The sequence below is a fragment of the Pongo pygmaeus genome, chromosome 2, assembly GCF_028885625.2.
Source record: "Pongo pygmaeus isolate AG05252 chromosome 2, NHGRI_mPonPyg2-v2.0_pri, whole genome shotgun sequence".
Lineage (NCBI taxonomy): Eukaryota > Metazoa > Chordata > Mammalia > Primates > Hominidae > Pongo > Pongo pygmaeus.
This window is the reverse complement of record NC_085930.1, coordinates 165945568-165973299: the sequence shown is the minus strand read 5'-3', so window position 1 is coordinate 165973299 and position 27732 is coordinate 165945568. Positions and strand designations below refer to the sequence as shown.

The following is a 27732-nucleotide window of genomic DNA, read 5'->3' as shown; positions in this document are numbered from 1 at the left end:
GAGGAATATATGCTAAACAGTCACAGACTGAGATACAGTAGGGAGAGTTTCACTACCACTCACTCCCAGCCCAACTTATAACGTTTCTAGGCCTTTGCCATGTGCACTGAAGGGGAAGAACAGAGTGGAGAGGCACTGCATGTCCTTGGCCAGTGGCGACGGTAAACACAATCTCACTTGAAATTTATACAGTTGTCCCTTGGTATCCTCGAGAGATTGGTTCCAAGACTCTCACAGATACCATGTTGAAGTCCCTTATGTAAAATGGCATAGAATCTGCATATAATGTACATACTTACTGCTGTATTTTAAATCATCTCCAGATTTACTTAAGATACCTAATACAATGTAAATGCTATGTGAATACTTGTTATACTGCATTTAAAAACTATATCTTTTAAAAATTAATGCATTGTTAATTTTTTATTTTTATTTCTTTTAATCACTGGTTGGTTGAATCCATGATGTGGAACCCACAGATACAGAGGGCTGACTGTAGTAGGAAATCTCACTTCAGAATCTGTAACTACAACCTGACCCTCACCTGGCTTTTTGTATGAATGTATATCCCCCACATATGACAAATCAAAAAAGAATTTTAATTGAAGTGGTCTCACAATGTTTGTATAATTAACTGGGAGGGACAAATGCAAATCTTCTCTGGAAAAATGCAATCTCAATTGGGTCTCAAAGAATTCTTATAGATAAGGTTCCAAGGGACACAATTTCACATTGAAATACATATACACATAGTCACCTTTCCTTGAGAAAGATCTAGCCCGCCTTGAGGATGAGCATGGGAAAACAAAGCACCATGAATGAGAACCATCAAAAACAATAAGCAGTAAAATCAGATCCATAAAAATTATTAGACTCAGAATATAAAATAGCAAGTTTGATGTGTTTAAAGAAATGAAAAGTTTACAAGCAAGGAATAATAGTTTTTATAAAATCTAGCACATTGAAGAAAATCGAATAAAGCTTTTGGAAAGAAATAATTGCTTTAGGCAGTAAGATTATGAGAACAGATGCAGGAAGGTCTGAGATGTGAGAAAAAATTGTGAACAAATAAATCGAAAAATACGTTGGGTAAATCTAAACAAACATTGGCTACATGTAAAAATAATATCTAATTTGTGAGATTAAAAAACAATATAGAATTCAAATACTAGCCAAAGTATAATACAAAATGGAAGAAGATGAAAAATTATAAAGTATTCTATGGTTCCTGCATTGTTTGGGTAGAGCATCAAGAAATTAACTTTAAGCAAGCACATTAATATGTCTACAGTAACTCCTAAAATTAAAATAGAGATAATTGCTTCCAAAGAAGCAGAAGGTAGAGGAGGTGGGGAGAGGAATAAACAAAATAAGAAAACAAAAAAGATGGCAAGAGACAGGGCAGAAAGCTAGAAAAATAGAAAGCACATAAGAAGGCAGAAATAAATCAAAGCAAGAAGAACAAAGATAGAGTTTTAAGATCCTCTGCATGATAACAAAACAATGGAATTTTATACACACTCTAAAATCATGAGTGTTAATTTCATACTGCTACTAACAGTGAACAAGTAGCGTAGATGTCCTTTGAGAATAAAAGGCTTTATTCCATAAAAGAAGCTTTAAACTTTTGAAGGCCTGTCTCTCAAAAATGGACGTTTATAGACAGTTTTCAAGAGCACTCTTATGGTTACTAGATTTAGAACATGTTTTTATTCTTGTAAAATTTGGCCTTTGACTTTATCTGGAGAATTTTATCTTGTGAACTGCTGTGTTGTTTGTTAGTTCTCCTTCTCCTTTCACTCCTATATTAATACTTTTTCTCCTTTGTATTTAGGAGGACCTGGTATTTTTAAGGCTAGATATGGAATACCATTTTTTTTTAAAGAAATGAATCAGAAAGTTCAAGACCTCAAGACTTAATATAGAAAGTGATATTTTAAAAAAGGAATGTGGTCTATAATATCGTCCTTCTACAGGATGCTAAATAGCTTCCTAAAGGGTCCTTATAAGATTCCACAGTGGATCCTTTGCATGGGGTTTTTTTTTCTTCGTCCTACGTGCTACTTCTTTATTTTGTTCTGTAATGCTTTTTGCCATAGTTTCTGAGTTCTTTGTTTGTTTGTTTGGTCACCAAAAGGACACAGAGATGTCTTCAAATTTGCTCAGGGTTCAGCAGCATATTCCTTCTCAGAGGCACAACTGGAGGGCAAGATGATGTGCATAGCCTCTAGTCCAGTTCCCAGTTTATTTGTGCCTATTTGCCTAATCCAGGCTTTGCCACTTCTTATCTGTGTCAGTTTGAGTGAGTTGCTAACCTTTCTATAGGTCTGTTTTCTTATCTGTAAAAGGAAACCAGTAAACATACCAACACCACATGGCTCTTTGAGGTTTAAAAGTGTTTAAAGCCCTGAGCACCATACATTGCCCATCATAAATAATGCCTATCAGCTCCTATAATGTTATTGTTACTATACTGCTGCTGCTGCTACTACTGTCGTGTACGCGGAATCTTCCGACATAGCCAACTTCTCTATACATGCTGCTTGGTCTTCTGACATCATTGCTGCACGGACAGAATTCCACGTCCCAGGATCTAACACCACTGCTCATCTCTCCTTCCCCACCACCACTCACACAAACTTTTTTAGCCTTTTTTTCAGATTTGCCATCTTAGAATGTTCCCAGCAAAGTGGCCTTCGGTGCCTTGAGGGGCAGCACCCAGTTGGCACAGCAATGAAGGTCCAGTTTCTTTTTATTATTATTATTTGTTTGTTTTGTTTTTTGACATGAAGTCTCACTCTGTCACCCAGGCTTGAGCGCAACGGCGTGATCTCGGCTCACTGCAACCTCCGCCTCCCGGGTTCAAGCGATTCTCCTGCCTCAGCCTCTGAGTACCTGGGACTACAGGCTTGTGCCAGCACGCTCAGTTCATTTTTGTATTAGAGACGCGGCTTCACCATGTTGGCCAGGCTGGTCTCGAAGTCTTGACGTCAAGTGATCCACCCATCTTGGCCTCCCAAAATGCTGGGATTGCAGGCATGAGCCACCAAGCCCAGCTGAGGTTCTTGTTGATACTCTGTTGCCTTTGGGCTGTGAGTCTTTGATCTTTTTTCATCACAGGGCCTTTTTTTTTTTTTTTTAAATAGAGATGGGGGTCTTGCTATGTTGCCCTGGCCTCAAGTGATCCTCCAGCCTCAGCCTCCCAAAGTGCTGGGATTACAGGCATGAGCCACCACACCTGACCCATCACAGGGCTTTTAATGGGATATTGGAAGGGGCTGCCTCAAGGCTTGTTAGCCAGATGTCATGCCATCTTATACTGGAAGTCTATTTACTACTTTTAAAGTGGGAACACAAACTGTGGGAGAAGGCCTGATGCCTGTGAAGGCAGTCCTTTCAACAAGCAAGGAGGAAGTCTTTTTGGTAATGAAGGAAAGCCTCTCAGTGACCTGCAGTGAGACCTTGACCCTAATGTGAGTTGGCTAAGGCAGTATAATTGCCCCATTTTTACATGTATTTAGATGTTAGATTTGGGGCTAAATTATCCTCTCAGGAGGGCTAAGACTACATCTAAATACCGCTGAGACAATATCCTTACCATTTGTCCAGGAAAATTCAGAACGTTTATGAGAAGATCTGTATGCTGAAACCCATGGTATTAGGTTTAGAAAAAAGGTTTATGTTCAACATTTAACGGTTGAATTTCAATAGTATATGAATACACATTTCTCGTCATTGAAAGTTTAGCTGCTTTTATATTAATCAGGCCAGAAAAGGCATAAATAATAAAACAATGAACAGTTCATAAAGATTTTGTGATTGAAAAGCAGTCAGGACCATACACTCAATCAGGGCATGTGCCCTTAGACCTAGTTGGACACTCTTCTCTGTGCCCTTTCAATAGCTGTTCTAGTTCCTGGGAGGGGTGGGGATGACTCTAGGAGCCCTGGGTATATGGGGACCATGGACGATTAAGAGTGTGCCTATGAAGTTAGCCTAAGAAACATTTAGGACATCAGTAACTAAATTAAGAACAGCAACATAGACTCTATACATATACACATGACCAGTTTAAAGCATCAAAGTACAAATTACAGATGAAGGCATTTTCAAAGGCCTTCACTACATAATCAAAACAAACTCTAACATTAAGTTGTATGACTATATCTGAATCATCAATAACAACATTAAAACATGGAAAAAAGTTCTCTTTTCATCAAATAGAGCCACCTAGGTGGAGGCAGGCTGAGGGAAGGGAGCATAGCTTCTGCCTTGGATCTGAGGTCTAGGGCCCAACTCCTGGACCTGAGGTACTCTACTGGATTTTGCCAGAAAGTCTAATGCTCTGATGCAAACAGGATTCTGGTTTACCTGACTTGAGAATGTTGAAGAGTGGTTTTTATTTAACATGGAGTCTGTGTACCCTAGGAGTACTTGAAGGAGTTGATGATTGTTAGTTTATAGGGCTTCTGGTATTTCCCTGACATAGATATTCTTGTTTAACTGTAGTGCTAAAAACATGATATTTTAGTATACACTGAAATTTTCTCAGTCCGGATACAAGGTAGAGTGGAGTGATGGGAATAGACAATTTTGGACTAATGATTCTCCTTTTCTATGCCCTGGCTTTATTAAAGTATGCATCTGAGGGACAGTGTCATGAAAGCAAGCCAAAAACAACATTAGCAAAAAATGTTTATTGTTGCAAATGCCCCCTCTGGCAATGCATTTAAATATAAGCAGCTCTTTTCACTTCTTCTTGATATTAATTCCTAGGACACATCATTAGCTGGAAAAAAAATCTTAAATAGCCAAAGAAGTATAGGTTAGTGTCACTAATTCTTTTAAATGTAATTAACAATGTTTTCTTTTGGCTTAGGATGGACTTGGCGATGTGGGCTCTTTTTTGGTTCCATATGAACTTTAAAGTAGTTTTTTCCGATTCTGTGAAGAAAATCATTGGTAGCTTGATGGGGATGGCATTGAATCTATAAATTACCTTGGGCAGTATGGCCATTTTCACGATATTGATTCTTCCTACCCATGAGCATGGAATGTTCTTCCATTTGTTTGTATCCTTTTTTATTTCATTGAGCAGTGGCTTGTAGTTCTCCTTGAAGAGGTCCTTCACGTCCCTTGTAAGTTGGATTCCTAAGTATTTTATTCTCTTTGAAGCAATTGTGAATGGGAGTTCACTCATGATTTGGCTCTCTGTTTGTCTGTTATTGGTGTATAAGAATGCTTGTGATTTTTGTACATTGATTTTGTATCCTGAGACTTTGCTTATCAGCTTAAGGAGATTTTGGGCTGAGACAATGGGGTTTTCTAGATATACAATCATGTTGTCTGCAAACAGGGACAATTTGACTTCCTCTTTTCCTAATTGAATACCTTTTATTTCCTTCTCCTGCCTAATTGCCCTGGCCAGAACTTCCAACACTATGTTGAATAGGAGTGGTGAGAGAGGGAAAGCTGGAGGCATCACGCTACCTGACTTCAAACTATACTACAAGGCTACAGTAACCAAAACAGCATGGTACTGGTACCAAAACAGAGATATAGATCAATGGAACAGAACAGAGCCCTCAGAAATAACGCTGCATATCTACAACTATCTGATTTTAGACAAATCTGAGAAAAACAAGCAATGGGGAAAGGATTCCCTATTTAATAAATGGTGCTGGGAAAACTGGCTAGCCATATGTAGAAAGCTGAAACTGGATCCCTTCCTTTCAAGACGGATTAAAGACTTAAATGTTAGACCTAAAACCATAAAAACCCTCGAAGAAAACCTAGGCATTACCATTCAGGACATAGGCATGGGCAAGGACTTCATGTCTAAAACACCAAAAGCAATGGCAACAGAAGCCAAAATTGACAAATGGGATCTAATTAAACTAAAGAGCTTCTGCACAGCAAAAGAAACTACCATCAGAGTGAACAGGCAACCTACAGAATGGAAGAAAATTTTTGCAACCTACTCATCTGACAAAGGGCTAATATCCAGAATCTACAATGAACTCAAACAAATTTACAAGAAAAAAATAAACAACCCCATCAAAAAGTGGGTGAAGGATATGAACAGACACTTCTCAAAAGAAGACATTTATGCAACCAAAAGACACGTGAAAAAATGTTCATCATCACTGGCCATCAGAGAAACGCAAATCAAAACCACAATGAGATACCATCTCACACCAGTTAGAATGGCAATCATTAAAAAGTCCGGAAACAACAGGTGCTGGACAGGATGTGGAGAAATAGGAATACTTTTACACTGTTGGTGGGACTGTAAACTAGTTCAACCATTGTGGAAGTCAGTGTGGTGATTCCTCAGGGATCTAGAACTAGAAATACCATTTGACCCAGCCATCCCATTACTGGGTATATACCCAAAGGACTATAAATCATGCTGCTATAAAGACACATGCACACGTATGTTTATTGCAGCACTATTCACAATAGCAAAGACTTGGAACCAACCCAAATGTCCAACAATGATAGACTGGATTAAGAAAATGTGGCACATATACACCATGGAATACTATGCAGCCATAAAAAACGATGAGTTCATGTCCTTTGTAGGGACATGGATGAAATTGGAAATCATCATTCTCAGTAAACTATCGCAAGGACAAAAAACCAAACACTGCATGTTCTCACTCATAGGTGGGAATTGAACAGTGAGAACACATGGACACAGGAAGGGGAACATCACACTCTGGGGACTGTTGTGGGGTGGGGGGAGGGGGGAGGGATAGCATTGGGAGATATACCTAATGATAATGATGAGTTAATGTGTGCAGCACTCCAGCATGGCACATGTATACATATGTAACTAACCTGCACATTGTGCACATGTACCCTAAAACTTAAAGTGTAAGAATAATAAAAAAAAACAAAAAAACCCAATGTTTTCTTAAACTCAACATTTATAAATAAAATTTTAATCAAATACATTTTATTTGATTAAAATATGAAGATGTATTTTTATCTAGTCTATGAAGATATACTGGATAAAAGTTCTTTGAGGTCTTTTCCCTTGGCACTTATTATTTAATGAAGTAGTTAATATAATTTTATTAGACACTGTTTGAAATGTTCAAAACAGTAAAATCCTCATCTAAAGATGTTTACTTTTTAACTATTAATAAAAAGTAAATAAGATTCTATGTACAGACCAATTCTTTTTGTCTGCATCTACCATTCTTTTCCATTCAATGTAAACAAAATGTCAGATATTGATTCATCTCATCAAGAAATTCATTGTTAATACAATTTAACCTTTGCCTAATATTTATCAAAATTTGTAACATTTGTGTTACAATCTAGAATAACTCTATAAAGTTATGCACGTTTTCATAGTAATTTAAGAGATCAATAAAAGTTTTACAACCATGAAAATATCTTAATAAATTTATTTTGTAAATGCCAATATTTATAACATGCTGGTTATCTTTACAATATTCTTTGTAGCTATTTAAACTTAGAACGAACTATTTCAGATATCAACCTAAAAATGTGCAAAAGTTACATAGTTTAAAAAATTTTGCAGGGTACATTAGAAAAATATTGATTTATAATTCTGGAGCATGGGACACGTAGAGTAAGTCCTTGTGTGATCGGGCCAATCACTGCTATAAATAAGGTCGTAGATTCTTTTCTTCCTAACCTCACCAAAAATACATTTCTCAGTTGCTATAGTGAACACTGTGTACTACTTGGAAAAATAAAAAGATTTTATAGTTTACCAGCTTAAACCTCAACTCTACCATTAAAAAAGTCTTGTAATAGTGAATGAAAACTTGGCTGTGCTGGGTTTTAAGAAATTCTGCTTTAAATCAGTGAAAAAAAGTAGTCACTTGAATCTTAGCAGAAACCTTAATTCCCTAGAAATTTAAGGTTCTGGATAGAAAATGACAACTGTAGAACTCACTCACTTTAAGGAAGACAGAAGACAGAAGGTATCTCTTTAGATTAATGTGTTAGGCCATATCAAGTTCCCTTGGGAGAAAAGTAGATAAATCTGGCAATGGGGCACGATGCAAAGCCAGACGTTCATGTTTTGTAGCAAATATATTTCCAGTGCTAAGTTTTTTTACACAAATGTCCTGTGAAAGGCTCTACTTAAAAATACTTCAATATTCTAAATTATATATCTATCTAATTCTTGGTTTGAATTATTAACTATGAGAATTATTAATGGTATTAACAAATAACCATACAAGCTAAATATTAGCACTAAATATGCTAATAAGAGGTATTCAAAAACTTTTTAATGGCAAACAAAATAAATCTTTTTCATTATTTCTAAATTCAAAAATTTAAAGAAGATGGCCACCCTGTGGTGTCATGAGATGAGCTGACTTAATCCTTACAGACAAGTGAGCATAATGCCTCATTGTGTTAAATATAGATTTTGAAATTGAGAATCTAAATGGATTCTCATTCAGTCATTGTTAGTTATACCTTTGAAATAAATCCATCTATGTGTAATACTGCAAGTTACAGTGTTATATTTAAGTCATTTAGAACTACTGTCAGGCAGAATAATGGTACTGTCATATTTTCTTCATAATTTTAGTAAGTTATCTAAGCATTCTATGTCTCACAAGCCTCAAAAGACAACCAGCACTACCAATTTTCTTTTGGGAATCAGATCTCCAAGCACATGCTGTTAGGAGATTAGATTTTAGGATTATTCAGTTGCTTATGATCAAAACCAAAATGCTTCTACTGGATTTTTTTTAATAACTTTTTTTTTTTAAACAGTAAGTTCTTTACAGACTCAGGGCTTTGGGTGTTGGTATAAAATATTTAAAGTTTTTATGAATGAATATTTATTTTCTTTAATTCACTAGTTTTCCCTGGAGAGTTATAGATTCAGAGTCAGTGAGTAAAGAAGTAGAATTTGCACATGCTAGGAGTCAGAGTGTTAAATAGTTCATTATATGCGGGTGGGTCTCAGTGTACCACAGGTTTCAGTTAAACATAAGGGAACTGAGTACAGCAAGGCTATTTCTGTTCAATACTAATACACAGCTCTCAAAAGTGGAATATGCCAGGGCCAGTGGTAACATCATAAGCAGTGCTTTTTAAACTTCAGTGAGTATATGAATCACCTAAGGATGTTATTAAAAATCAGATTCTAGTCACTAAGTGACTAGATAGGGCCGTCTGAGGGCCCCATTGTCTACAGTAAAATTACAGGTTTGGACCAGGTGATGCATCAGGCCCTTCAGAACTATAAAATTATAAATTTTTAAGATAACTCTTATTTTTATGTTAGCTGCTGTCTTCTTTATTTTCCCTCATAAATGGTTATTGAAAATAAAAAGAAGTTTTATTGTGCTGTGTTACTCCCAAAGCTTCCCATTTAGTTGCACTTTGCATTCTTTAAGCCAAGATAGTTATTTCTTTTTAAGGTCAATTTCCAGTCTTTCTCCATAATTCTTAGGACATTTATTGAGATTAGTATTTTCCTTTAACTTTAAGGAGATTTTTAAAATGAATATGGAGTCTGTGGGGTTATTTGTTGCCTAAATAAAAATGTAGTTTCTAATATTTCACGTTTCAGAGAAGCTGTAATATTCTTAAATAGGGGCTGATCCTTTAATTGGAGCCAGTCTCAAAAAACGCACTCCTGCTAAGGCGGCAATGGCTGGTAGTGGTTTTAAATAGCATTTAACAGGGAACAAATCCTTTCCCTTCTCTGAATAGAATTTGAGTCAGTTGCCTCTTGTTTATCCCCAATATCAATATCTTTATTCAGAATTTCATTAACTCTTGCCTGAACTACTGTGTTAGTCCACCAACTAGTATCCCATCTCCAGCCTTTCCATCTCACAATTACTCCAATACACCCCTGCTACAGCAATGTTTCCAAATTTCAACAATGCACACCATGTCACTTCCAGCTGAAAGCCTGCAGTGGGTCCTTATTCAACACCTTCGTGCAATGAGGTCAACCTACTTTTTTCAGGTTCCCACTACTTCCCTTCGCCAAATGTTTTCTACATTTCCCAGAAACAGAATTTGTGACTCTTTTTATACATTTCTTCTACCTTGTATACCTTCTTCCATAAATCCTATCTTCTTCAAGATCCATTATAAATGCCAATTCTTGCTTAAAGTATTCCCTGATTCTTCTAGCAAAAAGGTGAATTCACATAACACCTTGCTGTCAATTCTCTTTTTACCCAATATCCTCTGATGTATATTCTAATTTCTATATATGCTCTCTCCCTGCCCTCTACTGTATAATTCCTGGGAATCTGTATGATGCTTTAATTTTCTTTGTAGCTCTTACAGTACTTTTTCAGTTCCTCATGTCTGTTGAAGAAATGAGTGAATGAATAATACAGATTCAGTATTAATCTATGGATCAAGATGTTCAGAAACTGCAGAAGTTTAAAATTATTTATTAATCTATTATTATTTTGGGCAAATTACTTAATCACTGTGACTCAGTATTCCCACATAGTTTCTTATGGAGTAAGGGATGTTTAGTAAATTTTTTTTACCTAATGAATATAAAGCACTATGCTATATAAATGTTGGAACAGAGGGATATCTTTTGACTTACTAGATCATGGTAAATATTGTCATAGAAAAGTGTATCTCAGATTCATCTATTATGTTCTTAAGAAAATTCTATATGTAAAATTCAGAAAATACAAAGATGATATAATTTATATTTAATATTCTAAAAATGCAACACAATAGTATTGGCTTCACAACGTGTTATTACATAGGGTTAATATTTTCAAGCGGAAAAGTCAAATTCTTCCTCAAAATACCATTGATACCACCTTAGCAATGATACCATAATTGTCTATCATGTTTTGGGGACCATTAAAGGTGTCCTTTGCAGGAGATGGTCTACATTATTTTCCTAAAATATGAAAATAAAAAAGTTTAATAATCTATAGTGACGATAGCATTTGTGAATTTTGAGCACATAATGAATTGATTTCCTGTGCTCCATAAGCCACAACGCAATGGTTAAACATTTTCAGCTGTAGTGTGTTACCTCTTTTAGGATACTAGGTTGATCTACTAGTGCAATAGTGTAAGAGTCATAAGAATTTAAAAAGATAAAACTTGAGAAAGCTAGCTCCATAGTCAAATAAATTAGCAATAATTGATCTTAAATATGACAAAAACTTTCAGACTAACAGAACATTAAAATATCTTAGTCTTACATAATTTTGTGTTAATGTCGTCCAGTCAATTCCCTTACCAGAAAATGTGACTTTTAAGTAGTTCTGACCAACTACAAATATAGTAATTTAATTCAATAAGACTTTTAAAAATTGTTTGAGAATTCTATGTTAACTTAGAAGAATTCTCCATCTTTGTCGATGAATACCAGTTTAAGAAGAAAACCAGAGGGTTATACTTCTCTAAGGAATATTTTCTTTGATATCTTTTCTCTTAACACCTATAAATCCTTCCATGGCAAGTCATGGCAAATATCAATCCATGGAGACATTAAAAGTATTAGACTAAATATCCATTATATGCACTTGGAGCTTTATTTTTTCATCCTACTCACTACTTTCCTAAGATTCCTTATAACTGTCTCATGCCAGGAACTTATTTATCAGTGAGAAAATCAAGAAAAGTTTGAATGTGTTCCTAACCTGTAGGTTACATACTATAATGCTATTTTTTTTGTTGTTAAAGATGTCTTTCTTTAAAGGCAACATAGCTTAGTCTTCACCATTCAAATGGTCTAAGGTGAAATAAATGTTAATATGACCTTTCTGTTTATTCATGGAATTACTTCTCTGATATATTTGTGGAGTATAATACAACCTCATTGCAGATCATGATTCTATTCTCAGAGTGATTATTTATAGAAGTACTCATAAGGCAAAAATGTAATAGCAAACTGAGAAATCAGGTTTTGCAGTAATAGTCTACATCACCATTAGAAAAGCTTATTTCTAAAGTACAAATTTAAATATGTTCGTAATTTAGAAAAAATGAAGAAACCTACTTTATCCCCATGGTTCCTGAAGATACAGACCCACTGTATCTCCATGAGCTGAAATTGCAAGACTGTAAAAAGCATGTATAACCCTATAACAAAGACTGTTGCACACAATAATCTCTTGTGTTTTCACTAAAATTTTCACCAGATTTTGCCATTTTCCTTATGTCATGAGTACTCGTAATTTAAACATGCAAACAACAGATCAGAGACCCTAAGGTCCAGTGTAGTGGTCACCTGTTGGCATTATACAAGATGATTTTAGAGGGTGAACCGACTAACACTTTTTGTTGTTGTTGTTGTTGTTTTGAGACAGGGTCTCACTCTGTTGCCCAGGCTGGATGGCAGTGGCACAATCATGGCTCACTACAAACTTGACCTCCTGGGCTCCAGGGATCCTCCCAGCTTACCCTCCCAAGTGGCTAGGACTACAGGCAAGCACCACTATGCCTGGCTAATTTTCATTATTATTTTTTGTAGAGTCAAGGTCTCCTTATGTTGCCCAGGCTGATCTCGAACTCCTGGGCTCAAGCAATCCTCCTGTCTTGGTCTTTCTAAGTGCTGGGATTATAAGCGTGGAGCCACCGTGCCCAGCGAAGATTTCTTAGATACACATTTATTTCAAAGTGTATAAGAAAAAAACAGTGAATCAAACTCATTATAGCTACTTCTCCTTGAGTCAAATTTACTTTTTACATAAATTTCCGGTTAAAAAGTAAGTGCATTTAAGGAAAAATATAAACTACATACAGTGTAGGTGCTATTGACAAAGGTCATGATGGAGGTTTGGGAAGCTCCAGTGAGGTGGAAAATCTGGGGTCAGGTGATTGTGGTTCTGGTTCTAGTTGTTACTAACTAGCTGTACTACCTTAGCCAAGTCACAATCCCTTTGGGCATCTATTCCTTATCTGTAAAATTACGGTTGGGGTGACTTCTAAGATTCACCCAGTGCCATTCTTCAATGATGTTGTGCTCTCTTGTCAAAGGCCATTACAAGGGATGCCAATCTCTGCAAAACAAAAGTAAGCATTCAACTCTTAACACAAGAGGCCATACTTAAACTAGTCAGGCAAATCAGTGGACCTAATGTGGAATTTTTTTGAGGTTGAGATACTCTATTAATAGACTAATGTTTTGGAAGACTGGAAATAAACTTGATTTTGTTTAGTAACTTTACATCTTTTGCACATGGAAGAGATCCCAAATACCTTTGAATTATCTGATCAATAAGATGGTCAAATAGCAGAGAATTTTATGTAGCATATTTTAAATGTGTTACTATTATTCTAATATGGGAATAGGAAGGCTGGATGTTCATGATGCAGTCAGATGGAGTATTTAAGTAAAGTTAGTTTTTGAAGGAAAATACACTTCTATTAGATGGAGAAAAACATAGATGAACACTAGACTAAGGCAAAGAGTTGTGTTTTAAGAAACAGGAAGTGTCTGCAGGTTTAAAATAAAATAGATGATCTGGCTTCTGGTTTTACTTTTTCACTCTGAAAATAGAAAACATGTTAACCAGTTACCCATTTTCAGGGGTAATAAAATTTGAATCCCAAATTAGCTCTGTATAACTTTACTAAACTGTCTTGAATTAGTTCTTTTCCCAATGGTTCGAGAATACAAGGTCAAATAAAGACCTAACTCTAAGTACCAAAAAGCACTCATCGTAGAAAATATCTATCAATATGGTCAGGTTCTTTGTTTACTAAAATAATCTACATAATTTGATAAATAAACTACCATTTCCTTGAATTGACATTACCATCTCTTTTTCTAGAAGGTCCCCAGCCACTCAGAGAAGACTGTCTTCCTGAAGGTTATCTATCATTAACTCTGAGCTAGCCTAAAGAGAAATTAGATTAACCAATTAGATTGTAAGGTGAGGAAAAGACGCTTTTGATTATGATGATGAGCTCTGCAACTACCTGAACTAAGCATTTTGGAGATTATCTAATTTTAATTAGATAAAGTACTTTTTTTTCTGTTTGGAATACTTATTACATCGATTTAATCTATTCAGCTCAACAAACAAATGAACACATACCAACAAAACTCAAACAATCTATTTTTTTTTGTGGAAATATATCTGCTTGTAGTGGCGCAAGAAATGGAAAAGATGTTATGGGTGAAAAATTTTACCTGTGATCTCTAAAAGGCTATGTTCATAGAGCACATTCCAACATAAATATAGAAATCAGACCTCTGGAATACCAACAACTTAATGATCTGTTACTCTATCAAAACCCTCTTGAAAAATAAGGCTTCACAATTTTCCAGCTTTTTACAGTCTTTTGTTAAATATATCTATAGGTATGCCTTCCTGATCTGTGAAAATAATTTTATCTTTGTCATTCTCAGTTACAGTGAATTCCTGGCACTCTCTGAAAGAGCGTGCACGCTGTGGGGAGCTTCCTGCTCATCATTTTGGATCATTGCTGACTCCGCCTTCTCCTAAGAATGGCAGCCAGTCTCTGTCTAGTCTCATTTGCTGAAGATGCTCCACCCCTGGGAGGATGTGGCTGGGGGAGAATGGGCACGCCTGAGCTAACCCTCTTCGGCTTATCTGAGGTTGGGAAAGTGGTGGGTTTTGACACCCCGCGCAGGCTGGGAATTTGGATTCCTTTTTCAGAGTTCAGTCTTGCAAGGCTTCTCTCTCCGTGATTACTGACTGCTGCGGCAGGGGAGGTTACGCTGCCCTTGCTGAGGGAACACGGTGAGAATGGTAAACTTCCACGAAGCTTACTGAGCTCCAGGAGCTGTTCTCTGGCTTGACGCAAAGCCTCTGTCAGTTCAAAGCGTTCTTCACATTCTCTACGCACTGTCTCTTGAAGAAAAGTATTCTGAAAAGAGAGAGGGGAAAAGAAAGCAGACTTAGCTTTAAATAATGTACATAAGTAGATAGTTACTGACAATACAATTTGAGAACTGAACTGGAAATCAGAGGTCTGTATTCTTTGTCTCTACGACACTCTACCTCATGGGACAGACAAGTCAAGAACAGAAATAATCTGTGATGGTGGAAAGAAGTTGAAGAAAGTATTTGGTTCAACCCTTGCAGTTTGCAGATGAGGAGTCAAGAACTGCAGAGATTGAGTGACCTGTCCAGGGTTACTCAGATGTTAGTGGTGCGGCTGGTGTTAGAACCCAGGACTTCCAATACCTAACTTTAGTGGGGTTTCAACTTCTCTGCCTCAAGTCGCAGACAGTATGCTCTGCACATGTAATACTCAATAGTTAATAGCTACAGAGTCATTAAATATATTTTTTATAGTAAAGGTATACTATAATAACATAAACAGGTAAGAGTGCTTGAAGTATAAGATTGAAAGAATAAAAAAATCAGCTATAGCGTTGAAACAATAAAATCAGTTCTCATATGATGCTTTCTCAGTGGAACTTAAATAAGATGCTCATTTGCCATTCTGTAAGATAATATCCCAAAATAGAGAAGATCTTCTGCTATTAATTCCATTCATTCAGCAATCATTTACCAAGTTACTAGAAGCTGTAATGAATACAGTCCCTGCTCTCAAGAAGTTTGTACCTTCGTAGGTTTGAGCAGAACTGCCTTTTATGTCCATAATAGAATCTAGACCCAAGGTGAAAGCTGTGGGGATTAAAATAAGGAAGAACTTTTTAATAGATTTATGTGGAGGACACTGAAGGGTTGAATCTCACTTGACAGGGATGTACTGAAGCAAATTTAAGCTTCAAATGTGTGACTGGACTAGAGATAATTAAGTCTCTTTGAAATTCTGAAATTCTGCATTTCTAGTTGAGGCGTTACCTATGTTTCGTCTATGGAATTCATCAAAATTATTTCAAGTCCCATGGTAAGAATTAAGTCTTGGATCTCTGCAGTGTCCTGACATTCATGTCTTTATGATGTCAAAAATGAGGCCGAAAAGTAAATAATTCAAAGCAGTATCCTAGTAAGTAAACACAAGTAAAATGAGTGTGCTATAGGATTCATCAACTCAAAAATGAATTTCCATTGGGTTAGCTTGTTTGTAAAAACAGCCAAGGCATTCCCAAGTCTGCTTCTTAGTGGAAAACATCCTCCCTAAGGGTTGACTGACTAATCTGCTGTCAGTAGAACTAAATAACAAAGCACCAGGGAAAGTAGTATCTTCCTGTTTTTGAGTTTCTCATGATTATAGACAGAACTCTATTCAATTCCAAATTTGGTAATCAAAATGGAAAAATATGGAGCAATTCCAGATTAGCCAATTGCACAGTAATTTTCTATAAAAGCTGCATTCCTGGGTCAAACAAATACTCATCATTTACATATACGATTTATTTACTACATGACACACATTTTAAAAAAATCATGGGTTAATCACTTGCTTCCAGTTATTTTTATTTTTTGGAGGAATTGGAGAGAGCAAGGATGATGTTTGTGGCTTTATCACCTAGTTCTCATTAACTCTAGTGGAAACAGTTGTGGAAAAGGCAGGGGAGGAGGGACTAGAGAGGAAGATTAACAAGGTACCATGTTAGGTGTCATCTTATTTCCTGCTCCCAACAATTATATCTGACGAATAAAGACACTGAAGCTCACACTGTTACCTAACTTGCTGAGAGTAACTCCACTCTGAAGTAGTAGAGCCCTGCTCACCTTCAGAGCCCTGCTCCATGCTGCCTATGCCTAAATTAGTTGTCTAATTCATTACGTCAAACACGCAGAGACCATTTTGTTCCCAGGACACTGAAAAAAAAAAAAACACACACACACACACACAGCAGGACATTTTCATCTGGTTTTGCCCAGGTTTTCTAAGTTCTATTAATCAAAGTTTCTTCTTTTAAAGTGGGGGAAAGACCCAATCCATTATATTTTTTGTCCACTAGTAGAGTAAGCTGGCAACGTGTTGGAGTTATTAAAGTGGTGTATTAGTCCACTCTTGCATTGCTATAAAGAAATACCTGAGACTGGGCAATTTATAAAGAAAAGAGATTTAATTGGCTCATGATTCTGCAGCCTGCACAGGAAGCTTAGCAACTTCTGCTTCTAGGGAGGCCTCAGGAAGCTTTTAGTCATGGTGGAAGGCAAAGGGATAGTGATGCATCTCACATGGCGGGAGCAGGAGCAAAAGAGTTGGGGGGAGGCGCTACACACTTTAAACAACCAGATCTCATGAGAACTCATTCAGTATCACAAGAACAGCACCAACAGGATGGTGCTAAACCATTCATGAGAAACTGCCCCTATGATCCAAACACCTCCCACCAGGCCCCACCTCCAACACTGGGGATTACAATTTGACATGAGATTTGGGTGGGGACACAGATCCAAACCATATCAAGTGGCTTGGTTTTCAATAAATTAGTATAAAAATATCACTAATTAAGAAAGCAATGAGAAAGAGTTAATTTTATTTGAATATGTGAGAGAAAAAAAGCAATGAAAAATGAGGCCAACATACCACTGACATGAATAACAGGCACAACAATATGGAATGATAAAGTGATGGAAGATGTGATGACAAGAGCTCTCCTTAAAAGAAAAATAAAATTCAATCAATTTACTAAGATTAAATTCAAGTCTCAAAGGAAAGGAGTAGTGATCTGGAGAAAACAACCAAAAAGCAAGTCACATAAAAGCTATTTCAGGCAAGTGACATTCCACTAAGGAGAACATGAAAAGGTAGAGTGAGCCAAAAGATGTCCTCCTGGCAAGTTCAATGGGAGCAAAGTCCTGGCAGACTCCAAGCTGAACTGTGTAGCCATGCTTTATACCCAGTGAAGTCTGAATCAGTCATGGAAGGATCAGATTACACAGTTTCCACCAACACTGACTAGACATATTCCAAAGTAAGTGAATGGGGCCAGCCACCGGGGTGGGGGAATAGCTGCTGACCGTCTGGGGCCCACTGCTCTGCAACTCATCTTCCTTCAAGGTCATTAGCTTGCAAGACAAAGAATTAATTCCTTTCTTCTATTAGTTCCCAAACCAGGAGGACCGCTGAATTGAAAATAGGATCCAAAATTGATACTTCTATTCTTTTCTGTGCCAAAACATTATGAAATGTTAGGTGAACCTCACAATATCTTCATATCATCTGCCTCCATTACCTCCTCCTCTAAAACTGAGATTATAACTCTGTTTTGTTCAATAGGCAATTCAGATTTATAATCTATTCCATTATGGGATTAAAAAATGAAAATAAAACAATGGAAATATAGGGGATTGCTATTTCAGGGGTGTAGTCTGATAAGGCATGACTAGAGGATATGTGGATGTGCCTAGAGTAAGTAGACACATTAGTGGAAAATTCCATCATACGTGAAAAGAATCATCTGCTGATGGTTAGTTTTCAGCAATTTAGTCAAGATGAAGGTTGGATTGTTGCAGAATTTTAATGTGTTTTCACTGAGCAACAAGGACAAATGTGCAAGATGAAATATGTTCAGTAAGACTGAAAATCATGCATAGTAGTCTATGTTTTAGATAAAATTATCTTTGGCCATATTTTAACATGGCAAAAATAGAATCATTGGATTGTAACTAGACTGGAAGTCAAAATGGAAAGGAAGGCATGAGCCAGGTGACGAAGGGGCAATGAGGTTTTCAAGGCAGAGTGGGCAGTGAGAGAAGGAGAGGCACACCTTGGGATGAAATATGGCTTAATATGACTCAGGCAGGTGCACACGGGGAGGAGAGACCAGGACTGTTATAGGGAAGAGTGAGCAGGGTCAGATCAAGAGAAAATTTATTAGTGTGCTAATACTAGGGTTTTGACTTAATTCTGAGGCTCATATGGAGTCATTGAAAGTTTATTTCAAGCAGATGGCTGGCATGATCAAATCTGCATGAAAGGAAGATCCCTTTCCCAGCTTTGTGGAAAACAGCCTGAAGTTGAGCAAGATGGGAGCCAGGGAGGACAGTAGGAGCCCCAAGTTTTCATGGAGGAAGTCCTTATCTCAAGTGCCCCTTGGGTCAGGTGGTCTAGGCAGGGGAGAACTAGGCATTCCTGCATCCTTAAGTTCTGCTGATTGGTGGTGAGCATGATCTATAGATATCACTGTAACATTTTCAGAATAAGACCACTTTGAATGGGCTTAAAATATGGCTTAATTGCCCTCCCCCTGAGAAGGAAAATGTCAAAATGAAAATATAAATTAGTTCACCATATGTTTGAAATTTCTAATATTAAAAAGTGGCCAATTTCCCCTACTCCTTGCAATATAAGAGTGGTTTATTTTTATATTTGTTTTCCTTTTTATTCTTAGAGACAGCTGGGTTGCTTTCAATTCCAAAAACAGTGGAAGAAGGGAGAGAAGGCTTTACTGTGTAACTTGATTGTTCTGAAGGTAAGACTCCCGTCTGCAACGGGAATCAGCTGTATTTGGCACAATTTTGGGAGGAACATGCCAGGAAAGCAAGTCCTCTTCAGTGAAGAACAATCACAGATAGATGGCTTTGTTCATGCTTTAGACCCAGTAAGATCTGAATCAGTCATGGAATGATTAGATTACAGTTTCCACCAGACTTAACTGGATATATCCCAAGGTGAGTGGGTGGCTAGCCAGGTGGGTGGGGAGCTGAGGTAAAAGGAAATTCTGTGGAAAAGTGTGGAAACCAGAAAGATGAGTGGGAGTTAGCAAAGGATGTTCCCAGCTTCCATTCAAAGGCTTCTAGGCTTCTGTTCAACTAATCTGATCAGTCCAAGACACTGCCAAAAGTTAGTGGAAATGGCCTTTTGGTAAGACAAGAATGAGAATCTGAAAAGATTTCCAGGAAACAAGTAAGATGGATGTCAGGCTGGTTGTTTTCAAAATTATATTTCCCTGCTTACAAACATAATAAAACGAACTGCAGTAGACATATCCAAACAAAAGTTGTAGCAACAGAGGGCAATAATCCCTCAGACTGATATGCCTCAGAGGCAGATTTTCAGGACAGAGAGGAAGAGCCCATGATGACAAAGTACTCAACATTTACTTTTCTAAGTCAATAATCCAACTTAATTTAGATTTAATTAGCACTAATTAAACATACAAAATTTAACTAGCACTAATTAAATGTACAAACATTTCTCAATATATCTTCTCATTCTGTCAACTTTCTGCTATCTTCCTCACCACAGAGACTCCCAGTCTGAGCCCCCTTCTGCCCCACGGCCCAAGGCTAAGGTTCTCAGATTCTCAGTTCACTCATCCTCCCTACCAACCAAGCCTAGGTATAGTCCCTATGTTTCCTGCTGGAGGTTGGAGAACCTCCCTTTACCCTCTTACTCTTTAAAAAAGACGTAAATATTCTAATTTTATTATGTCCCCAAACTGAGAACTACTTTTTGGTAATTTACTTGCTGGTACTTTGGCTTCTCCATTCTCATAGATGGAATTACCAGAGAAGTGTGTGCCATATTCTGTATATTGATTAAACATGCAAATGTAATAAATGCTTACCCTAAAACTAAGCAAGTCCCTCTTGCAAATAAACTATTTGTGCTTGCAAATACCATGTATTATTAAAATTTAATCTTTGAGTTTACATAAATCCGTCTTTGCTAGATTTGTTAATAAACTTTTTTCTTTTCCTTTTTTGAGACAAGGTTTCAGGTTGTTGCCCAGGCTCGAGTACAGAAGCACGATCACTGCTCATTATGGCCTCAATCCCCCAGGCTCAAGCAGTCCTCCTTCCTCAGCCTCCCAAGTAGCTGGGACTACAGGCATGTGCCACCATGCCTAGCTAATTTTTGTATTTTCTGTGGAGACAGGGTCTCCCTATATTTCCCAGGCTGGTCTTGAACTCCAAGCTCAAGCAATCCTTCCGCCTTGAGCTCCCCAAAAAAACTCTATTTTTTAAAAAATAGAGTTTACATTGGAAACATGTTTTCAAAACACCAAAATGTTAAAAATAACCCATGATGCCAATATTTTTAAAAAGTGTGTAAGAAGTAAAACCCCTGTCTATCTCTTCCTACACTTCTAAGGTAACCACTGTTAATAGGAAGCAAATCCTTGATTTTTTCCTATCATCTTGGTAGCCCTGTAGAGATACACATGTACTTTCCTTTGTTTTTTAAACAAAACAGATTCAAGATGCTAGGAGATTTTTGGGCAATAAACAATAAAAACGGCTGTTTTAATGAAAGCCAATACAGATCTATAGTCCTTTAGCCTTACATTTGACATCCAAAAAGCTCTGAAAAGAAAAAAATGCCGTAGCTCATCACAGTTAGTGATAAAATCTGACTGAACTGATAGGAGGCTAATTACAGTCTTTATTCCATTTCGTGTGAATATTCAGATGTTTCACTGCAGAAGTATTAATGTCATTGCATGGGGAGGCTGCCCTACATCTATGAGGATACACTGTACTTACTAACTTGCTAAAATTCAAAATAATTTTATATCTGAGCCCAAAGTTTTCAGATAAGGGACTGTGGGCCTGTCTATATTGCATGTACCCTTCTTTAAATACAGTCTTTCTTTAGAGTCCTTGATAGTGTTCTCTTCCGGTTTTCTTCCTACCTCACCAGACGTTCCTTTTCTGTCACCATTGCTAGATTCTACTCCTCTTCCCAGCCTCTAAAAGTTAAGAGTGGCTGTTCTCAACCCTTTCTCTATTACCTCATCCTCTGGGTGATCTCATTCAGCCCCAAGGGTTAAGTATCAGCTGCATGTGGAATTGTCCAAAATCGACATCTCCAGCTTGCCTTCCCTGTGGACATATTGCCTAGTCAACATCTCCACTTGGGTATCTAATAGGCATATTAAGATCAACATGTCCCAAATAAAATTCTTGATATTCCTCCCCAATTGTATTTCTTTTCTAGCATTTCCCATCTCAGCACTCTCTCAGTTGCTGAGATTCCAAGCTTTGGAGTTATCCTTGACTCCTTTTTATGCTTTCACATCATCCAATCAATCAGCGACCTCTATTGCCTTCACCCCTAAAATATATCCCTTATCTAGTGATTGGTCACCTCCTTCACAACCTTGCTCTCTTTTTTGCCCTCTTCAACCTATTTTCTACACAGAAGTCAGTTATCCTCTAAAAATAAGTCAGATCACGTCAATCTCTTGTTCAAAATTCCTAGGTGGCTTTCTATCACACTTAGCAAAGTATCCAAAGACCTTATCATAGCCTGCAAAGACTCCACGTGAACTGGCCCTTCAACCTTGGTTTCTATCACCATCCTTGCTCACTAAGCTCCAGCAGTGCTTGCTGACTTCCTTGTGGCTTTTTTAAGGTTCCCAGTATGCTCCTTGCTGCAGGGTCTATCTATTACCTTTGCCTGGAGTGTTTTTTCCCTGGAATGTTCTTTGCCTCATTATTTCCTCATAGTCCTCTTACCACCCCATCTAATATGGCACCCCTCCTTCAGAAAGTATCCCTTTTACCCTGATTTATTTTTTTCTTAGCATCTATAAAAACAACAAAACTCTTTACCTGTTAAATGAATGCATAAATAAGCAACTGCAGTAGGCACACAGGTGTATAGCTAATTTTGCCTCTGGGATTTTGTGGCTTCATGGAGGGGTTCTCCTTGCACTTAGACTTGGGGAATAAACAGAAGTGTACTAGGCACCTGTTACTAAAGTTTAAGCTAGAATCTGCTTTGTCTTAATTTTTTCATATCTCATAATCTGAAAAGAAAATCTCATTAGGGTTTATATTCTGTTGCTTTTGTTTTACTTGTAACTTTCCTGATTTTTCTTCAATATTCCTTGCTTGACCTTTATACTTGTCTCTGCCACCTTCTCTACTAGGTCTTTTTATACTTTATTCCTTTCTATTATTTTTAATTTTTAAAAATTAATGGATTACATATAGCTAAAAAGTAAAATAATACTAAAACTCACAATGAAAAAAGCATTTCTTCACATTTCCAAGTCCTGCCTCCCAGGAATAACCATTTTCAGATCTTTAAACTATTTCTTCTGATAGTTACCCTCAGTACTTCAAAATAACATCATTATACTTCTATCTCTTTGTTTTTCAGTTTGGAACATATCTATTGACTGCATGGAATGGAAGATGAAGGTTCAGCTTCCTATATCAATTCCCAGCAGATGCTGCTCCTCCTCCTATCCTCATATTTCTGTCACAATTTTTAGCTTAATCTATATTCGTTTTTATATGATTATAGTATATAAACATATGCACATCTGGGCCATGTTATGTACTATGAAGACATTTTCTTCCTTGCACAGCTTCCATCCAGAGTTATTGTCTCATAATTTTTCTGCTTCATTTTCTGGGTGTTGATATTAATTTTTCACCAAACTTACAGAAGTGTAAATATCCTCTCAACATGTTCAAACACCCCATGTAAGCTATCAGCTTCTCTTTGTTCTTGGAGACATACTTCTAAGAACCCACTATTCTTCTGCTCAACATTCTAAGAAACTTCCATTCTTTTGGTCTGGTTGTTCTTTCAATCTGATGCACTGCTGTAATCCTAGCATTTCTTCCCACCATTATCCTGGGATTCCCTCCATCTCTCTCCTGTGTTGGATTCCTTATTTCCTGATTCCTATATTTCCTCCTTTATTACTTGTTCCATCATTGTGCTGTCATATATCTTCTAACAGCTTCCTGAAAAAGGCTGCCAGGGTAGTATCATTTTTGAGAACTCTTAAGTCTGAAAATATCTGTGTTTGATACTTGATGGATTGTTTTGGCAGGATATAGAATTCTAGGTTGGGCATAATTTTCCTTTGGAATTTGGAAGGCACTGTCTTCTATTTCTTATTTCCTCGAATTTTCTTTTCTCCATCCTTTTGCTTTTTTCTTCTACTTTCTAGGAGATTTCACATCTTTATCATCTAACCCAAATATTGATTTTTTTAAAATTTCAGTCCTTATATTTTAATATTCACTCTTGTTCTTTTTTCATAGCTGGCTGTTTATGTTTAATGAATACAATATCATCTCTTTTCTCTCTGAGGATATTAATTATATATTTTTAAGCTCTCTTTTGCTCCCTGTATTGTTTTGTATTTTTTTCTGTGAAGTTCTTTTTTGCTTATTGTTTCTGTTCTTCACATTAGAGATGTTTCTCAAATAATTGGTGATCCTTGGATGTTCGTGTTTAAAAATGGGTCCCCAAAATGTTACCTTAAGCTCAGTGCACTTGTGTACAGTTTATTGGCTGATATCCTTCTAAGTCGGTAGATTGAACATGGATATAGCCATTTCATTGGGATATCCCAACTGTCAGTATCAATGGGTCTTATCTTTTTTTTTTTTTTATTTTTGAGACAGAGTCTTGCTGTCACCCAGGCTGGAGTGCAGTGGTGTGATCTCCGCTTACTGCAACCTCCACCTTCCAGGTTCAAGTGATTCTTGTGCCTCAGCCTCCCAAGTAGCTGGCATTACAGATGTGCACCACCAAGGCTAATTTTCGTATTTTCAGTAGAGACGGAGTTTCACCATGTTGGCCAGGCTGGTCTCAAACCCCTGGCCTCATGTGATCTGCCTGCCTTGGCCTCCCAAAGTGCTGGGATTATGTGTGAGCCACTCTGCCAGGCTGGTCTTATCTTTTGAGGCAGCTCATTTCTCCAGAGAGGGCTCTTCCACTTTCTTTTTTTATGGCTATTAATACATAAGCCTGGTTACTTGTGTTCTGAAACATGAGCATGTGAAGGGTACTGGGAAGTCTCCATACTTAATATACTCTTGCTTTACCTCTTTTGTCCTCAGGTTCAGTGCCTTTTCTCATTCAGTTTTGCTAGAGAGTAAACCCCTGGTATTCTGCCAGGATGGTGGGCAGGGGCTTCTTGGGAAGTGGGAGGGCATCTCTGATGATCTGTTTGGTCCTTTTATAATCTTTCGAATAGTCTTGTTTTCAATTCCACCCTTACATCCCTCTTTCAGAGGCATAGGCATACAGAGATATTGTGGGTTTGGTTCTAGACCAAAATAAAGCAAATATTGCAATAAAGAAAGTCACATGAATTTTTTGGTTTCCCACTGCATATAAAAATTATGTTGACACCATACTGTAGTTAAGTGTGCAATAGCATTAAGTCTAAAAAATGTACATACCTTAATTTAAAAATATTTTACTGCTAAAAAATGCTATCAATCATCTGAGCCTTCAGCAAGTTGTATCTTCTGCTGGTGGAGGATCTTGCTTCAATGTTGATGGCTACTGACTGATCAAGGTGGAAGTTGCTGAAGGTTGCAATGGCAGTAGCAATTTCTTAAAAGAAGACAACAGCACAGAAATCACTTGAAGCTGGGAGGCAGAAGTTGCAGTGAGCTGAGATTGCGCCACTGCACTCCAGCCTGGGCAACAGAGTGAAACTCTGTCTCAGAAAGAAAATAAAAATAAAAAAAAAAGACAACAATGATGTTTGCCACATCAATGAACTCTTCCATTTATGAAAGATTTCTCTGTAGCATGTTATGCTGTTTGACAGCATTTTACCCGCAGTAGAACTTCTTTCAAAATTGGAGTCAATCCTCTCAAACCCTGTCACTGCTTTATCAACTAATTTTATATAACATTCCAAATCCTTTGTTGTAATTTCAATATTTTTCACAGCATCTTCACAGGAGTAGATTCCATTTCAACAAATGGCTTTCTTTGCTCATCTATAAGAAGTAACTTTTTATATGTTCAAGTTTGCAGCAGTTCAGCCACATCTTCAGACTCCACTTCTAATTCTAGTTCTCTTGCTATTTCTGCCACTTCCTCCACTGAAGTTTTAAACCTTCAAAGTCATCCATGAGAGCTGGAATCAACTTCTTCCAAACTTTTGTAATGATCGATATTTTATCCTCCTCCCATGAATTAGGAATGTTCTGAATGGCATCTAGAATGGTGAATCCTTTCCAGAAGGTTTTGAATTTACTTAGCCCAGATCCACCAGAGGAATCAATAACTATGACAGCTATCATCTTATGAAATATATTTCTTAAATAATAAGACTTGAAAGTCAAAACTGTTCCTTGATCCATGCGCTGCAGAATGGATGTTGTGTTTGTAGGCATGAAAACATTAATCCCCTTGTACATCTCCATCAGAGCTCTTGGGTGACCAGATGCATTGTCAATGAGAAGCAATATTTTGAAAGGGATTTTTTTTTCTGAACAGTAGGTATCAACAGGCTTAACATATTCAGTAAGCCATGCTGCAAAAAGATGTCCTGTCATCCAGGCTTTGTTGTCCCACTTATAAAGCACAGAGTAGAGTAGATTTAGCATAATTCTTAAGGGTCTTAGGATTTTTGGAATGGTAAATAAGCATTGGCTTCAACTTAAAGTCACTAGCTGCATTATATCCTAATGAGAGAATTAGCCTGTCCTTTGAAGGCTAATTCTTGAAGTTTGGCTTCAAAGCTTCTGTATTACAGCTATGAAAGCCCTAGATGGTACTTTCTTCCAATAGAAGGTTGTTCCATCTACAATGAAAATCTGTTGTTTAATGTAGCCACCTCATAAATGATCTTAGCTATATCTGGATAACTCACCGCAGCTTCGACATGAGCACTTGCTATCTTACCTTGTACTTTTATGTTCTGGAAATGGCTTCTTGTCTTGAACCTCATAAACCTACCACTGCTAGCTTCCAACTTTTCTTCTGCAGCTTCCTCATCTCTTTCAGTCTTCATACAATTGGAGAGAGTTAGGGTCTTGCTCTGGATTAGGCTTTGGCTTAAGGGAATATTATGACTGGTTTGATCTTCTACCTAGACCACTCAAACTTTCTCTATATCAGCAAGAAGGCTGTTTTATTTTCTTATCATTCATGTATTCACTGAGGTAGCACTTTTATTGCCTTCAAGAACTTTTCCTTTGCATTCACAACTTGGCTAACTGGAACAAGAGGCTTAGCTTCTGGCTTATCTCAACTTTTGATTTGCTTTCCTTGCTAAACTTAATCATTTCTGCCTTTTGACTTAAAGTGAGAGATGTGTAATTCTTCCTTTCACTTGAATGCTTAGGAGCCATCGTAGGGTTGTTAATTGGCCTAATTTCAATATTTTGCCTCAGCAAATAGGGAGGCCTGAGCAGAAGAGAGACGGGGGACTGGCCAGTCAGTGGATTAGTCCGAACACACACAACATTTATCTATTAAGTTTGCTGTCTTACATAGGCACCATTCTTGGCACCCACAAACAAGTGTAATAGTAACATCAAAGATCACTGGTTGCGTGGCCATAACAGATATAATAATAATGAAAAAGTTTAAAATATTGCAAGAATTACCAAACTGTGACACAAAGACATAAAGTGAGCACATGCAGTTGAAAAAATGACACTGAGAGACTTTCTCAACATAGGGGTTGCCACAAACCCTCAATTTGTGAAAAAAAAAAAAAAACCCACAGTATCTGTGGAGCACAATAAAGTGACATGCAATAAAACAAGTTATGCCTGCTTCTAGTTTCTCCAGTTCCTGAGCCTCTCCAGTGTTGTGTCACATAACTAGATTTTCTCCATTTTGGATCCTCCCATCCCCAATCCTCACAGGCATTAGGTTTCAATATTCTATAGTCTGATAAGTCACTGATCTCTTAGACACTTGCTTTCCATTTTTGTAAGCTTTGGTCAATATCTTTTTTATCAAGTGCTAACTCCTCTCCTGTTCTTTGTCCTAATGGATTTATTCACTTTTTATTAATTGATTGCCATTTTAGTGGCAATGGAATGAAGTAGAGATAAACATACGTATTCAATTCTCCATGTTTAACCAAGAGCATTATTTTCTATTTTTGAGTATCACTCATCTTCATTGTATGACTACAAGAACTATAGCATT

At 37.1% G+C, this 27732-nt stretch overlaps 1 protein-coding gene across 4 annotated transcripts in view; it reads right to left on the bottom strand.

The window, feature by feature from the left end:
- Positions 1 to 12199: 12199 nt before the first annotated feature.
- LEKR1 (leucine, glutamate and lysine rich 1) overlaps positions 12200 to 27732 on the bottom strand; it is a 214577-nt gene continuing 199044 nt past the window's right edge. For all 4 annotated transcript variants that reach the window (XM_054483977.2, XM_054483979.2, XM_054483980.2 and 1 more), the window contains one exon: positions 12200 to 14844. In XM_054483977.2, the coding sequence (XP_054339952.1) occupies positions 14434 to 14844 (411 nt within the window). In that variant the 3' untranslated portion in view covers positions 12200 to 14433. The remainder of the gene's footprint in view (positions 14845 to 27732) is intronic.